This window comes from Carassius auratus, chromosome 16 (assembly GCF_003368295.1).
Source record: "Carassius auratus strain Wakin chromosome 16, ASM336829v1, whole genome shotgun sequence".
In the NCBI taxonomy this organism is placed as follows: Eukaryota; Metazoa; Chordata; class Actinopteri; order Cypriniformes; family Cyprinidae; genus Carassius; species Carassius auratus.
This window is the reverse complement of record NC_039258.1, coordinates 11163822-11181477: the sequence shown is the minus strand read 5'-3', so window position 1 is coordinate 11181477 and position 17656 is coordinate 11163822. Positions and strand designations below refer to the sequence as shown.

Genomic DNA, 17656 nt, shown 5'->3' with positions numbered 1-17656 from the left:
TTTCTTTTATAAGAAAGTGGTCCTATGCAACCAGAAGAAATGTATACTCCGCTATATGAAATGTTAGAGCTGATGCTTACATATGCATGTCCTAAACCGTTGAAAACACTTGAGACTGGAAATGGTTTGGTCATTACTGATACAATTTGCAGATCAAAACACCACTTCAACATCCATGAAGGGGAAATGGTATTGTGCTTGTCTGGTCTTTATGTTCAAGCCCACAGTGAGTCATGCTGAGAGACTTTGTGGGGTATTTCAGTTGAAAAGCCCTTCAAGGCCCACTTTCTCTGAAAGCTTTGAAATGCTAACAGCCTCTTCTGCAAGCACTTAATTGACCACCATCATTTAATGCTGTCATCAATGTTTTCTGATGCCCGGTGTGAGGCAGCTGCACTGAGAAGTGGACAGGGCACTGGCTTTAAATGTTATTGTTTTTAATGCCAGCAAGCTACATTAAATGTGCTTTTAGGGGGACATCCTTATTCGCTAAAGTATAAATGACTCATTGGTTATATCATGCGGTTCCAAACGGTTTCACAGCAGGCAGTGTCGAATTTAAAAAGCATTGCTCTTTAAAGGTGCACTGAGTATTTTTGTCTCATTAAAAAGTTTGACATATGACATTTAATTATCTAAAAATTTATATATATTAAAAATCATGTATACATCACAACAAGGAAATCCATCCAATCAGGTATTTTGAGTTGTAAATATTTCCCCACCTCAGATTTTGCAGCAGGTTTAAGTTGGTCACATGGATTTGCCATGTTGGTCAGCAGAAACCTGGTCATGTTATGTTTTGTTTTTGTTTTTTTTTTTCAAAAAAAAAAAAAAAATTATAGCGTGAACAACAACTGATAAAACTTCTGACATGAGAAAACTGGTATGCCAGTAATTGTTAGGCTAAGATATGATATTTTCTGTTCTTTCAGGCATGAAATGTGAATTGTATGTTTATAACATCAGGATGCTTTTAACCATTAGACCAGTCGTAATTGATGGTTGCTCTAACGGAACAGAGCAACTCTTAATGGAAGATTGGTCTTATTGGAAATGGGTATGATTTTACCCTACTTCCCTTGAGATGAATTATCTGAGAACTGCTAATCTTAGAGCATGAATGACCTATATAATGTATTTAATATTTATACATATATTTTGTTTTAGCTAGTGTGTGAGTTGACAGTCCAATGAATGATAATATATATTATATAGTGAACTAGAGAGGCTATGCATTTCCTCCTCCAAATAAATATTACTTTAGCTATTTGATTTATCACTTTACCATGTTAAACCTCACTTGCCAAATGTATAAGAATGTGAGATGGGTGTAAAATCTACACTGACTCTATGATTTAGCCTGCTTGTTAATAACACATATCTTAAGAACATTGAATGGGGTTGGGCGCGATTTAGTATAGAGTATGATCGATCAGTCTAGATTACTTGCTGGGTCTCTTGTCATTACTGAGCCTCGTGATGCTTCCCTCCACCAGAGTTGCTCTCTGATCTGCTGTTTATGCCATTATGTAACAGACACTCCAAACCACGATCACGAGGAACCGGAGAAGCACATATCATAATGATGTTGTTCGTTATTCAGGCCGTTTGCTCATCTAAGGTTTGTGTCTGTTTGCCGGTTGAGACTCTGTATCCTTCCATAGCCATTTCCAGAGTCCATTATCCCTACTATGGTACAAGGAATATGCTAGTGCTTTAAATGTCAGGGTGCTGCTTTCAAATATAACAGGTGGACTGCTTCCACTCCTCTCGCATCCAGAAAGCCACAGTAAACAGGATCCATCTTTTCAGTTACGCTGCAAAAACACACCAGCTTGGACATATGAACAGCATTCTTGACTTGATGCCAATCAACATTTAAAGGCTTCAGGACCTATTTTATACACAATAGTTTATCTCGACTAATTATTTAATTTGACCAAATTAACAATAAATATACAATAAACAAAACAGACTCACTGTTAAATCAACAGAATGTTGTAGAATTTTGAGACTTTGGAGATTACAAATCATTTCTTTAACTGTAGGGAACATTAGTGTATTTAACTCATTCATCAGACACAAACATTCACAAGTTTTAAATACACTGGCTCAGTTAGATAGTAATAATAGCAATGTATATCTTATTTGCATTTGAAGTGATATTCTAAATCATGTAAACATATAGAAGGTAATATTTGGATTTCTCCAGTTCTCTGCAACGACTTTTAGCACAACCGGAAGTATCTTTGCAAACACTCGCAAGACCGGAAATCCAAGATGGCGGAGATATGCAACTAGCCCATTCTCCAGTGAAACGAGTTGAGGCTTGGACCCGGAAACAGCACTTCTTACTTCATCACTTAACAACCGTATAATGAATACATCTCTGATAATGCCGGGTTGCTACAGAACTTCTTCTTTGAAACTGCTGGTTATCTTTATTTTCTGCTCAAGATGAGAATGTTTTGATTATTGTAGACATTTTTAGTAGATATAAATAGATATAGATATATATAGATATATAGACATATATTTTGTCTATAGCCAAAAAAAAAACAGCTTTGTAGGAAGATTTCAATACACAAGGATTCTGAATGGGATTTTTGTAGTGAGCCATTAAATGACTTGAGACTCGACTCAGACTCGTGTCGAGATACTTTTTTTTTAATGGATGAGCTTTTTATTAAACTTCTCATGGACCGAAGGACTGCAACTCCCGCTGTATAGCATCAAATGGCTTGAAAGATCGAATAAATTTTTTAAAATAACTCCAACTGAATTCGTCTGACTTCAGGTTGAGTGATTTAAGGCTTAATTTTCATTTTTTAACTAGCCTGGATAAAATTACATTTTGTTTCTTATGACTAGACAGACGACAAAAGTCAGCAAAAATACAAACGAATTGTCTTTATAAAACATTATACAATATGTCATTACACAACAACCTCCTTTTACTTTTTTTTTTTTTCAAAAGCACTTATCCAGTATATTTCATAACAGGGGGTCTGCTAAAGAGATTATGTAACAGTGCTCGAGTCTCCAACCTCTACCTGTAGAAAATTAGCATAGTAGTTTTTCATTTCGCTTTTTAAGGCTTTTGTTATATTTAACCAAAAACAATTTAAATTTCAAAACACTTTTAAAGATTGACAGGCATATTTATCATTCGATAAATAATGAGAAGATAAATGTATTTTTTTTCATGAGATGATGAATATGTATCTTAGAAGCCTTGCTAGTCATGTGAGTAGTGAACATTTTTTTTTAGATTATGGTTATGTTTTCCCAACATCCATGCAACCTACAATTTTTTTTTAAGCTTTCACAACATAATCACATTTGTGATGTCTAATTCTAGTGCATCCATAAAAAAATTAATAAATATTCAACGGTTGCACAAAAGTAGATACAGGTTCTACAGCAAAGCAATACTCAATGCTAATGCATAAACATCCGTGACTGGAAAAAGTTTGTCTATAACAGCTCAAGAAACTGAACTCACTCTCATTTTACAACAAAACTGACATTTAGAATCAAACGCTAATATCACTAAATGACTCATTAAATGTCATTTCAACTTTGGAATTTTAAGGTGGTCAGAAAACAGCTGTCCTGTGCTAATGGCAATGAAATGCTAGAATGGTTGCACTAAATACTTCATTACAAAGAACTAAGATGAAAATATCTAAAAGCCCCTCTGTAATAGTCTCAGAGCACATCTACACATACTGTATGGTCCTAGTATCAACACTGTATACTTCATAGTCCAAGGTCATCAAACACCCTCACTGGTAGCACAAATTTACAAAATGATACATTATCAAGCACCATGGAATGAATAATGTGTCATAGAGTTCATATAACAGTGTGTTTTAACAGTCATTCTGAGGGAAGGAGCCCCGTCATCCATGCAAATCTATCCTTGCAAACCTTGAGATGAAATTTGCTCCATTCTCTGTATCCAAGGCCTTTCTCTTTCTCCAAATATCTTTATCCTCAGGATTAATGAAATCCTTTTATTGTGGAGTGGAAAAAAAACCTCTGTACATTTTCATTGTTCGGTGAAGCAAGATTGCTTCTGTCTTTAAATGGAAATCTTACAGCTTATTTTGTTGTTTGAGAAATTTAATTTGTGTATTTACTTCATTGTTTGGACACTTGTATTCATGTTACATGTTCCCACAATTTCCAAGGAAATGCATTGACTTTCATTTAAAAATCTGATTATGGGAATCCATTTTGATGGATCTTATACCACTAATGAATGTAGATTTCCTATTGATTGTACTGTGATTACTGTACAATGGTCCAAATGATCTCAATTCCTCACTTAGGAAAAAATGCACAGGGAGCCCTCCATTGCTTTTCCACAAAGTGAAATTAAGAAAGGTAGAAAAAAAATGACTAACAAACCAACATGGCATTTTGCCTTCAGTATATGAGCTTGTTCTCATGTTGTATTTACCCCAAAGGAGCTTAAAACTCAGTGGTGGAGATCTGGGTGTCCTCAGACTGTGGATCTTTCAGTGCCCTTGGTTGTGTATCAGAAGGCAACTGTTCCAGGTCTAGTCATGTGGGCTGTTTCATTGATTCAGACTTGGCGCACACTGACATGGGCTCTCTCATAACACTTCGGGCTTTGGAAAAGCTGTTCTGCTCCATGCGGGAACGAAAGGGCAAGCAGAATTCTCTGAAGCACCTTTTGAAGTTTTCATCCAGAAACGCATACAGGACTGGGTTGAGGCTGCTGTTCATGTAGCCCAGAGCAATACACAGATGCCAGAAGGCAACCACGAGCAGATTCTTCTGGTCAATCTCCACCACAGTTCTGATGATGATGAAGATATGGATGGGGGTCCAGCAGATGATGAAGGCTGACACCACCACCAATACCATACGGGTTATGCGCCGGAGGTTCCTGTCCTTCTCTTTAGTGCCAGACAGCAAGCGTACACTCTTGAGACGAAGGATCATCAGGCCGTAACAGATGGTGATGACCAAGACGGGAACCACAAAGGCGAAAATGAAAACACAGATCTTGGTCACAGTATCCCAGTACCAGTCTGGGTCTGGGAATTTCAACGTGCAGACTGTTTTGCCTGTGAAGAATGTATGTAAAAAGAAGATAAGAGGGTGAGTCTAGAGTCATTTCTTTTTACCATTTACTGATCAGTTATAATTTAATGACTTATTTAAATTATTATCCATTATTGACTTCAAATTTGGTTGGCCATGCAGCATTCCAAGAGCACTGAAATATATTATTATGTGCACGTTATATCACTGTACAAGGTGACAAGTGACTTCCTGCATTCCTACTAATAATATGTGAGAAGTAGTATTTGCGAATTCATAGACCAGTATTTGAAAATCAGAAGTTACTCATGTACATACTATGTACATATTATAGTAATTACAATAACTATGTAATAACTAGGTACTAACCCTTAACCTACCCCTAAACCTAACCCTACCCCATGTAGTTACCTTGTATTACCAGAACTTTCTTATATAAATACACTGTAAGTACACTATAAGTACATGTAAGTACACATACTGTAAAATAATGTGCAACCATCAGAAGTGCACATTTGATGGGCACTTTACTAGGATTTGTAAATGCAGTGAAGCAACACAACTGATGCTGTAAGGTCATATGATAATGACAACATGATATATGTAGCATGTTCAAATTTCATGATGTCAAGTCAAGACACCATTATTAATATAGTTCTTTTAAGATGCAGATTGTGTCAAAGCAACTTTACAGTATTAAACAGGGAACAAACTGTTTACGAACTGTTGACGGACAGAGAATTAATGTTGCACACAAAGCTTTAAACCAAATGTAGACCCTACTAGACAATATGCTATTTCATACAGAAATATTGACTTTAAGAGTGAGCCATTTAATGCATTCATTTAAAAAAAAAATCGTTCAGGACCCATGACAAGTGACTGTCCTAATGAGCCAGTCATTTAATTAATAATTTAACCAATTTGTTTATAATTAATTCAGGATATGAACACTATGATGTGCTGCTCCGAGAGAGTTAAACAATTCAGTGTGGTTTTGTTTTTAAATATAAAAAATATTACTCGGTATTAACATCTAGTTCACTGAGCTAAATAAAATGTCATGTTATACTAATACTTGGCTATGATTATGTGCTGTTGAACTGAGTGAAAGCCATAAATTCACTGACAAATTGAGTCATATACTTTTTAAACAACCAATAAGCCTAATAACATACTTTTACTCACTCATTTTGCCCTCACCTGTGGGTGTCACTGTAGTAATGGCCATAACCATCACTGGGAAGCCAACAGCAGAGGAGAGAATCCATATGCAGATGTTGATGATCTTTGCTTTGACTGGTGTGCGGAAGTCCAGGGCTCTCACTGGATGGCACACAGCAATGTAACGGTCTACGCTCATCATCGTCAGAGTGAAAATACTGGTAAACATGTTGTAGTAGTCAATAGCAATGACCAATTTACACAAGAGCTCCCCAAATGGCCAGGTGCTCATGAGGTATTTGGCACTCTGGAAGGGTAAAGTACTGGTGGCTAATGCATCAGCCAAAGCCAGGTTAAAGATGTAAATGTTGGTAGCTGTCTTCATCTTCGTGTACCTGAAGAAGAAAAGAGAAAAAGTCAGTCTGAGATTTTCAGCAAGATGAACACTTCATAATTTTCAGATGTCGATCTGCTGCACCTGGGTTTGCAATGACGATATGAACATTGATGAATACAGATGCAGATGAATGGGATGCACTGATTGTGCATGATTTGAGATTCTTCTCTGCTTTGCTTTTTTCATTATAAATATCACATGATTAACATGATGATCAATTTAAAAAAAAAAGAGAGAAGAAAAGAGAACCATATGTGCTCTTAATACCCTTGCACACTGTAATCAACCTTTATGTCAAGAATTAAAATGTTAACCTATGAAAATGATGCCATGCATTGGCACATTCATTATTCTTTATATTCTGGCGATTTGATAAAAACTTATTTTTTTCCAAACTTGCCTTTGTTATGCTTGTTTTCCATTAAAACACAACTTCAAACTTTTTGGGATATCATTGTGTTTATTTTTAAGCTACTAAAAACCTTAGTGCAACTTTTTATTTTTATTTTTTACTCATTATTATTATTATTATTAGATATATAATGGATGATTCGGCTGTAATGGCTAAAAACTAAAATTGTAATGGCTGTCAGTGAAGATTGTGATAAAGTGTAGTTCCAACATTAAGGTGTCTCTTTATGATATCATACAATAATCATCTCAACTGTCTCCCTCTTTTTTATCCAAATTAGTAGTAGGCTGATGAATGGTGGGGTATCCTTTGAAAGCATGTGACCATAGTTCCTAAACAAAAGCCCAAAGGCATAAATTGGTATCCATTGATTATCCTCTCTTTAAGATTTGTCTGGAGCCCACACACTGTGATATCTTTTGAGGACTTGACATTTGAAGTCTCACAAAGAAGAAGAGAGAAGACAGCACATCCATTAGTGACACTACAGTTTATTCTTCTCTTTGTACATGGCTATACATGTGGTGAGATGAATAAATTCATTATTATAAGTTCCATTAAGTCTTTTGTACCGAGTGCATAAGATGTTTTGTTGTATATCGATGACCCATGCTTGCGTCTCTAATTTTACACCAGTCCCTCATTCTGGTTTGCTATGTTTTATCCAGTTGTACTCTTATTTAGCACTGCCATGAATCATGTTTCACAGTAATTAATTGCATCGGAGAAAAAATGTAGTTCACAAACCTGTTATGGAAAATTATGTTTAGAAGTAGTGCCACGTTAGTGACATTGAAATAGTGTGGGCACAATTTTCGAATGATTTTTTGTTTTCTACAAATTTTCTTATTGTTGACCCATGAATATATTGCAAATAGTTTTTTGTAATCTTAAGCAGAAAAAAAAATCTAAAAATGAGTGTTAGAATGTCATGTAATTGTGTTTCTGTTTAATTTTTTAGGACGTTCAGATATTTTTACAAGAAAAAAAAAATAAGAAAAAAGTTTTTTTTTTTTTTTTTGTGCAGCATGAGAACTAATGGAATAAAATGAGGGGAAAACTTTGATATGGTTGCAATCTAAAATGTATTTATATCACACTTCCTGTCTGCAGTTGAAACTTTAGGGGGAATTATTAATGAGTTCTTTTCACATCAAACTTCCTATTGTACAGTTTCTTCCTTCCAGGCTGATATGCTTTAATACTCACTTCTGCTACATTGTTTTACGTCTCCAAATGGGAAAAGGCTTCTGTGAAAGACAGGCAATCCATGATCAGGCAGTGGCTTTGCACTCCTGAAGATGTGTGCTGTGAATGGATTAGAAAGATGTGATCTAGCTGAACTGTAATAGTTCTGTGATCTGAACCCCTCAGAGGGAACATACCAAAGACTCCATATATTTCAAGGAAGGTCTTTTTGTTTTTGGATTTTTGCTCTGTGTGATTTTCTTTTGCCTAAATAGGCAAAATAAACAGGTTTTCTAAAGCAAGTTACATGAGGAAAATTTGCATTAGTAAATATATAAATTACAATTAGTAATGTAATCAATTTCATTACACATTTTAGTTAATAATCTGATTACTTTTGACCTACCTTTTGTATCACATTAATTTGTATAATCTTCCATGCTAATATGAATTGCAAAGAGAAAGAAAACTTTTTTGGCATTAGTGAAAGTACATTAGCATGCTTCAAATAGTACTTATCTGACCACCATCAATTCATAACACTGAATGAAGAGTTATGATATCGATCACAAGTACATATGAAATACCTGAAGTCTCAGCACTACTTTTCACGCTTTATATTTTACCTTTGGTTACAAATTATTGCTTACTGCTAAATTCTGGAAAAAAAACAGAGGTGTTAATTATCAGACAACACTGTCTAACACTTGATGGCTGCTCTGTCAATTCTTCGTCATCAGTTAGGAACCTAGGTGTGTTATTTGATAACAATCTTTCCTTCGAAACCCATGTTTCTAGCATTTGTAAAACTGCATTTTTTCATCTCAAAAAAATATATCTAAATTGTGAACTATGCCCTCAATGTCCAATGCGTAAATGCTTATTCATGCGTTCATGACCTCAAGGTTAGATAATTGTAGATAATTGCTTTATTGGGTGGTTGTTCTGCAAGCTTAATAAACAAACTCCAGCTGGTCCAAAATGCAGCTAGAACCAGGAAGCTAGAACACATTAGTCCGGTTCTGTCAACACTGCACCTGCTCTCTATCAAACAGTGTAGATTTTAAAATCCTGCTAATTACTTATAAAGCCCTGAATGGATTAGGACCTCAGTACTTGAGCAAGCTCTTATTTTATTACAGTCAACCAAGTCATCTCACTCTTAAAACTCTGGCAATTTGATAATACCTAGAATATCAAAATCTACTGCGGGTGGCAGATCCTTTTCCTATTTAGCCTCCAAAATCGGGAATAATCTACCTAACACTGTTCAGGAGCCAGACACACTCTGTCGCCCCTGGCATGCTTATTTGGGGAGTCGGGTACATTTCCAGCAATATTGTCGACTTGATTGCACATATATTTAAACTGAACTGAGCTGGACGATGACATAACTGAATTCAATGATAAACTGCATTTAACTGAACATTGAGTGTTTACTTCTATTTTCCTATTTTGATACTGTAAAGCTGTTTTGACAGAATCTGTATTGCTTAATGTTATATATAAAGTTGCCTTGACTTGACCCTTAGAATGAGCACATCACAAAATCTTACTCCTCTGCCCTGTCTCTTACCTTTCTCTAGGGAATTGTGGCCTAATGGTTTGAGATTCAGACTTGCAATCCAAAGGTTGTGAGTTTGAGTCTCAGGCCAGCAGAAATTGTAGGTGGGTAAGTGAATGTACAGTGTTCTCTCCATCCTCAATACCATGATGTGCCCTTGAGCTGCAGCATAAATGGCTGCCCACTGCTCCTGGTGTGTGTTTATGGTGTGTGCACTTTGGATGGGTTAAATGCAGAGCACGAAATCCGAGTATGGGTAATATATATATATATATATATATATATATATATATATATATATATATATATATATATATATATATTCCAAACAAAATTAAATATTCAAATATATATAAGATAAATATGTGCATGCGTGCTTCTTTCTCTTTAGACTTTGTGCACTTAAACCAAAAAGGTTAGGGCAAAGTGGTCATATTTGTATTTATTAAATGTCAAAATGTGATCAATTAAATAATGATCATCCCACTTCCTGCGACTTCTGAAGTACATATTCACTGAAGTAAACTATTTCTCTTACCTGACCACACCGTACATAACCAGAATATTTCCAAACAGTCCCACAACGCAGATGACAGAGTACAGCGCGGTGATGCACACAGCGATAGTGACCGCAGTGGTGTCTTTCACCGCCTTCGGCTCGCTTCCTCCGCTCCAGTTTGACAGAAGTCCCGCTGGTTCCTCCATAAAACTCGAGTTTGGCAGAATTAAAGGATACTGCTCGGAAAAATCACTAACAGTCACTGTTAGAGGCTCCATTATGCGCTTTCCCTGTATAACGCTAAACGCCTTTTTAATTTTAAAATTATAAACTAATATCTTTAATCTTAAAGACAGAGAAAGACAGAACAGCAGCTGTAAGGATATCAACTCCACTGTTCAGTTTACGCAGCCCTCCTTTTCTCCTCTCTTCTGCTCTTCTCAGAAGCGCACCCGACTTCCAACTGAGCGTGTTGCTGTGCATGCGCTCGTACTTTCTCACGAGGAAAGACTAGTGGAACATAAGGCAACTGCCCGCTCTCAAATGTGTCAAACGTGTAGCCTACTAGCCATGCTATTTTACTATTATAAGTGCGTTTATTTTCCATTTTCATGTCTACATAGTTCAAGCAAATATAGTTCAGTTCGGTTCTGTGGAAATCTGTGAAACTATCTATCTATCTATATTAGGCTACATTAACAGGACAATGGTCTAGTCAAAAACGGTATGCCAGGCCAATAGTTGGCACTGTCACCTTGTTAGTAAACAGTACCTGTAGCAAAATGACGATTAGGCTATATGATGTATATTGCAGCTTATATTGGTGAAGTAAAACCACACTTTGCTGAAAAAACGTTTGTAAAATTCTTGAGCAGCAACAACCGTACAAGAATATGCCTTTTCAGTCCACAAAACACCAATGTCATGTAAACGAACACTCAAGACACATAAAAATGTTCCCTTTTTTGGCTGAAAACGTTTTTGTGTTAATGTCCCCTTAGGGCTGCCAACTCTCAAACATTCAGTGTGAGACTCGAAATTGACACTGTTCTCAAGCTCTTATCACAGGTCCATTTTCTCACTCAATGAAAAGCGCCCTCAAACGTAATTAAGCAAGATTTGCCAAATCTGTAGGCGAAACAGATTTAGCAACCTCTCCATCGCATATTACTGTATATCCATCGCTTGTGTTTGTGCCCTGGAGAGCATCAAAACTTTCTGTTGCCAACTAATTTTCAGAGAAAGTTGAAAAATTTGCAGTGTTGCTAAACGTTGCTAAATGACTTTGTGATGTCATTGCACGCTGACGTAATTGCGTAATCACAATGCAAAATTGTGTGACCACATCAAATATCAGCAAAGAAACTGACAATTTAGATTTGTTTGTAAAATCTGCATAATATAATTAAATATAAATGACTGTATTTTTAAATAAATTGAATTATTGAACACTTAGCCTACGCATTTTTTAATGATTCCAATTTAAAAAAAAAATTATAGCAATTAAATAGTAATACTAGACATTCTTAACATTTATGCTTTAAGCAGTGTAGTACAGGTGCATCTATAAATTAAATAAATGAACTTTTCCACGACATTCTAATTTATTGAGATGCACCTGTGTGCTACACTCTAAGAAAAGTCTGTAAAATAGGGCACAAACTAGTATGTTAATAATTTAATAGAAAAATGTTTGAAATTATTATTATTATTATTTTGCCACAGTTTTCACAAGGGCTTAAGTGTTATATTTTTAAAACTCTTAGAACTAATATCTGTTAGTACTGATTATCAAAAGTGCACTTAAAAAAATCAGCATGTTTTCTACAATACGCAGAATCACAAAGCATCCTTTTCACTACAAAAAAAAATAATTGTTTCATATAAACATTTCAGTATAACTGCTCTTTCTTTCAAACTTTTCATTTGCATCTCTTCTCATTCAGTTTAAAACATTTGTGTATGATTTAATCGAACTGCTCTTGATACTTAATCAATTAATCACTTGGTAAATATATTCATTTCTAATATAGATTCTATAGATATAGTTAAATAACTTGTTTGCATTTTCCTATAGGAATAATCAAATGTTGAATTATTATTATTTACATTTTAAGCAATTTGTCTTAGATGATAACTACTATGTTCAATGTTTTAAAACCTTGTGACAGTGTCATACTTCATAACTACTGATGACATACTAAATATACCATCACTAATCATTACAGTCCTGTATCTATCCTAAATTCATTCAACTCAATCCAGAATGACACTGATGTAGGTCTCATCACCAGCCTGAAAGAGAAAAAAAAAAACAAAAAAAAAAAACAAAAACAAAAAAACACATAAATCAGTGTTGTTGCAAACTTCTAAAATTATAATTATAAATGGATATGACATATGCTTAACCTTTGCTGTTTTTGCATTTAGGGGTTTATAAGTTGTTGACCTTGCTGCTTTAAGGTGACAGATTTGTCATGATAGTGATTTTGTCAAGCATTGCTCTTGGCTTAATTTCGTGAAAAACAAGACACCATCTGGAGGCTTTGTGTTTAATTCACAGTAGCAAGCTGTTACTGCATGTTGTTTTGGTGCCTCTTAAGACATTGAGTTCATTCAACTTGTAAAAGGGTGGCATTTTTCCTCTATGTCTATATTTATTCTGTCTACATCACTGTACCAAATGAAATTTCTCATAACTTTAACTGACTTAGTAGAACACTGATGATAACCACGTGCTCGGAAGCATAATATCTGAAAGTTATTTACCCACTGAGATCCCACTTAAGAAAATTTGCAATTGCCACACATTTTGATAATGAAATCTTGTGATTACATGATCAGTTCAATCAGGAAGAATCTTCGCTATTGACTTCTAATCGCAGGGGTTGTGAGTGAATTACCCTGTTTCTGAGTGCCATATAAGCATGTCCTGGCAACTTTCAATGAGACTGAAATTATATTCGACTTGCATGACATTAGTATAATGAATGACACTGTATTATAGCTGTTAGACAGTGATTTTCAGAGCAACCACAAGCTTTGATCTGGACTCAGGCTGTTTTGCTCAATGCCCCATAGGTCACCATTTTAGCTGGCCAGTAGAAATCTAAACTGAGAGAGCATCTGCTGTTACAGATGGCTCTATAAATATGCCTTGATGAGAGAGATCGGATCATTAACTCACATAGATCATTTCATTTCTTCTCAGACAAAATGTTCCTGGACGTTCTCATTATACGTTTTTTAAGACAATTTAAAGACGCTTGCTTACTTTTTCAATGTAACTAACTAGTCCTTCCTGTAGGCTATGTGTGGTTATAGCAGGTTTGTCAGAGACCAGATGCTGAGCTTGGCCACAAACTGACTGAAGTCTGCTTTAGTCTGACAAGTCCAAGAGCCAGATGCACCCATTAAACCATCTGATCATAAGCCAGAGTGTCTTCTTAGTTGTGAATGAACTGACCATATGCCAATCAGACTGGCATATTGGCAAAAAAAAAAAAATTCTTAGCCTTTTAGAATAATTTTTTATTAATATTTAAAATTGTTGATGGCAGAATAAGAAATATTTCTTGATCTTCTGGGTGTTCATATGATTTTGATGTCTAGCCATAACCGAAGCCTTGCCAAGAAAAAAAAAACACACATAACTTGCCAGTATGTGGCACCAAGTCTTATTTTCAATATAACACTGTCTCTTACTCTATGATTTAACACTAGGTCAAATAATACATACAGAACAAAACCAAATGATCATCATAACAATCATATATCAGCTATTGACAGCTTTATAATAAATGTATGCAACTCTGATTGAAACACTTACTGCAGGGTCTCAACCTGGGAACAAATTTGTAAATGCAGCTATATTTAACAATGCCAGGTACATTTAAATGGTGTAATCTAGATTAGCACGTGATGTGAATTATCTGATTGATCATTCTTTCTTTTAAGGCCTTATTAAATCATAAATCTATAGAGCAGACAGAACTTCAAACACTAAATAATGAGTAAACACCATAGATTTCATTCATCTATGTAGTAGTATGTGCGAGTAAATTTTGTTATATTTTCATTAAGTGTGCAGACAGATTGGGTAATGCTCAAATATTATGTACTGGATTGTTATGAAGCCCAGTTTTGCCCAAGGATCAGTGCATGATAAGACGATAGGTTTACTAAATTATCATTATAATGTGAGGGACAGAACAACCCATGAATGCCATTAAAATCTAATCAGTGTTTCTGCCTCTTGTCATCAGCAGAACTGATCAATTCAGGCTAGTGGGAGTTTTTGTACCATAACCAACAAGTATCAAGCCCCTGCCTAATTGTTCCCTTTAGTGAGCAATTTATTTATTTTTTATCCATGGCTGAAATTACAGTTTACAAGGCAGCAATGCATGTAAAAAACATAATAATAATAATAATAATAATAATAATAAATTGTGTGTTATATGTAATCACCATTTTTTTCTTTTAGTTTTCACTTGCATCATGGACTCTCCACTCTGTCCTTTATACAAGTTTTTTTGTTTGGCTTCATTCCTTATTAAATTTTCATAGAAAAAATGTATCATATACAGTTTGATGGTTCTCTCTTTCTTTTTTTTTCTTTTTGTGAAGGTCTGGTGGATTAGATCACGGGTGTCTGGTGCATTAGATTGATGAGACTGGCCAGCAGGGACTAACTAGCCTTCTGCCCACGTATTGGAACAGATCTTCTGGCAGCCATCAACACGTTGAGAAATCAGTCTATCACCTCTCATTTACATCCAGTCTTTCACACCAGGGATGAGCTCCTGCTGTAGAAATACACTCATTTGCACTGCTTTTTCAAAGGGTTTCAAAGAGCAAAAATATATAGGCCTATTCAGTACTTATGGGTCTTGCAGCTACACTGTGCCATGAGAGCTTAAATGTTTAGTCCACTCAAAAATGAATTTTTTTTTACACATTCAAGATGTAAATGTTTGTTTTCTGAACAAATCTGGAGAAATTTAGCTTTACATCACCAATGGATCCTCTGCAGTGAATGGGTGCCATCAGAATGAGAGTTCAAAAACATGATAAAGGCATGAAAATAATCCAAAGGTAATCCACATGACTCCAATCCATCAATTAATGTTTTGTTAAGTGAGAAGCTGCACATTTCTATTATTTAACTCTTGTTAAAAAATTTTTTAGAGTGTACCACATTCTTCTTATAGTCATACAGCCACAGGTGTCCTTCTTTAGGTCACTAAAGTGTCTTCATAAAACTATACTGATGTTGCTTTTCATGCCATGCTCATCTGCCTGTCAACTCATTCATCAGAGATGTACTGTAGTGACTATGAGCATGTTCAAGCTTTGGGTAGTTGGCTAAATCATGCTGTATTTGACAATTTAATTATTTAAGTCCTTAAATAGCACTAAATTCAGAACATCTGGTTGATATTTAATTGTCTTTCATCTTCTCACTTGAGATAGTGTCGCTTCTTTCCTGCCAGACTCGAGTCTAGTCAAAGTTTATGCCTTCACACTCAAATTCTGACAGATTGTACTAATGATTTATAATAATTAAACCTCTTGACTGATTTTGAGTCAAACAAGTGTATTTATTTTCGATCTTAGATGTATCTAGGGATCCATCTTCATAGGGAGGATTCCATAAAATCTGGTTTTAATATTTTATAAAGATGAGTGACCACTTACAGCAATCATCCACCTTCTAAAATCCTGATGGCTAAAGTCTAATGGAACATATTAGATGTTTGATAGAATGAGTCTCAGTCCTTTGATACCTCTGCAAAAATGATCCAAGAGGTCCTAATGGATTCTCTCAGTGAAATGTAGTTGTCATGGGAACAGCTGACTCACGTCATCCTCAGCAAGAGGCCAGAGCTCTACAGTTACGATTGGTTGTGTGTGTGCTATGGGGATTTTTAGACATTTATTTTTGTGTGTTTTGTTTATTGCATTGCCACAAAGGTCAACAAATTGAAGAAACGAAATACTTCATAATTATTCCACAACAGAAGTTTTCTACTGCATAGATTTAAGAATTGAATGTAACAGGACTGTAAAATAAAGTGCTAACCAAATTTTGGTAACCACAGCTGCCTTTTATTCAGTAAAAACAACCAGATTTTTTTTTTTTTTGGTAAGTATAATGACTGGCTTTCAGGTTTACTTCTCAAAAAAAAAAAAAAGAAATTAAATTAAATAAATAAATGTGCTCACATTATATATTGATTCGAACAATTATTTTATTTTTTTTTACATTAAAGCTATTATCTTTATTATCCCTATTATTAAGCTCAAAATGTCATGTTTGATTCAGTGTTACTTGCTGTACCTGTAATGCTTTTGTGAAATTTACCAAGTGAAAATTGTATCAACATTCGTCCTACACCAACATTTTTGTGTGCGCACGTATGGGGTCTTAACTTGATCTGTTTTTGTATTTATTTGAAATTTTACCTCCTGATGCTCACAGCAATACCAATGGCTCTCCACGTATGCCAAAGCCGTAATATGACTCTACTCAATCTAAGCATCAAAATGACTGAGGAGCTCTCTTACCTGCAGGGCATCCAATTATCTGCTCGAGCCTGAGAGACATAACTCATAGCTTTCTGAGAAGCTGAACACTGCACAGCGCTGGTATAGTTATCCACTGCTTCATGCCATCCTCTCAGTGGCATTTCCTTTTTACCACAGGAAATGCTGTCAAAAGCAGAACATCCATTAACGGCCTTTAATTCCATTCACTCGTAATGAGTGGGCACCCTGGTAAACTGAGTAATGAAACTTGAGTGAAGATTCGGTTCTAAAAGGGATAATTTCACACAGAGTTACTCATCTTGTTTCAAACACACTGCATTGAGGATAGCAGAGGCCAGGGTGCTTATTAAACCCAAAATATAGTGACAGGGGCATCATTAGCTTGGCTAGAACTGCGTCAGTAGGAAATGACCATGAATAAGGACGCACAGGGCAGACTTTGACATACCAATGAAATACACTTCCAACAAGTATAGATGAGGCAAAATGTCTCTCACTCTATTAGTCTTAATTAATATGAGTCATAGGGTACAACAGTAATTTGTTTCTATTGTAAAATAATAGAAAGGGATTATAATTTAGGTTTAAAAATAAAGCATGTTTTAGAAATATGTGCGCAATTGTGACAATGAATTGCATCATAAATGTATGTTTTCTTGTATTTAATTTACATACGTCAGCAGTATAACCGTCTACAGAATAATACAATTGGGTAGTTTATTCCAGCAGTGACTCGCTCTGAATTTTAGAAAATTTCATGATGTGCATCTTCAGTTCTGCATCTTATTTTTTCTCTGA

At 35.3% G+C, this 17656-nt stretch overlaps 1 protein-coding gene across 1 annotated transcript; it reads right to left on the bottom strand.

Annotated features, from left to right (window-relative positions):
- Positions 1 to 2857: 2857 nt before the first annotated feature.
- oprd1b (opioid receptor, delta 1b) lies at positions 2858 to 10889 on the bottom strand. The gene is made up of 3 exons (XM_026284066.1): positions 10346 to 10889; positions 6286 to 6641; positions 2858 to 5105 (listed from the first exon to the last, which is right to left on the bottom strand). The coding sequence occupies exons 1-3, from the start codon at positions 10582 to 10584 to the stop codon at positions 4576 to 4578; spliced, it is 1125 nt and encodes a 374-aa protein (XP_026139851.1). The 5' UTR covers positions 10585 to 10889; the 3' UTR covers positions 2858 to 4575.
- Positions 10890 to 17656: the final 6767 nt, after the last annotated feature.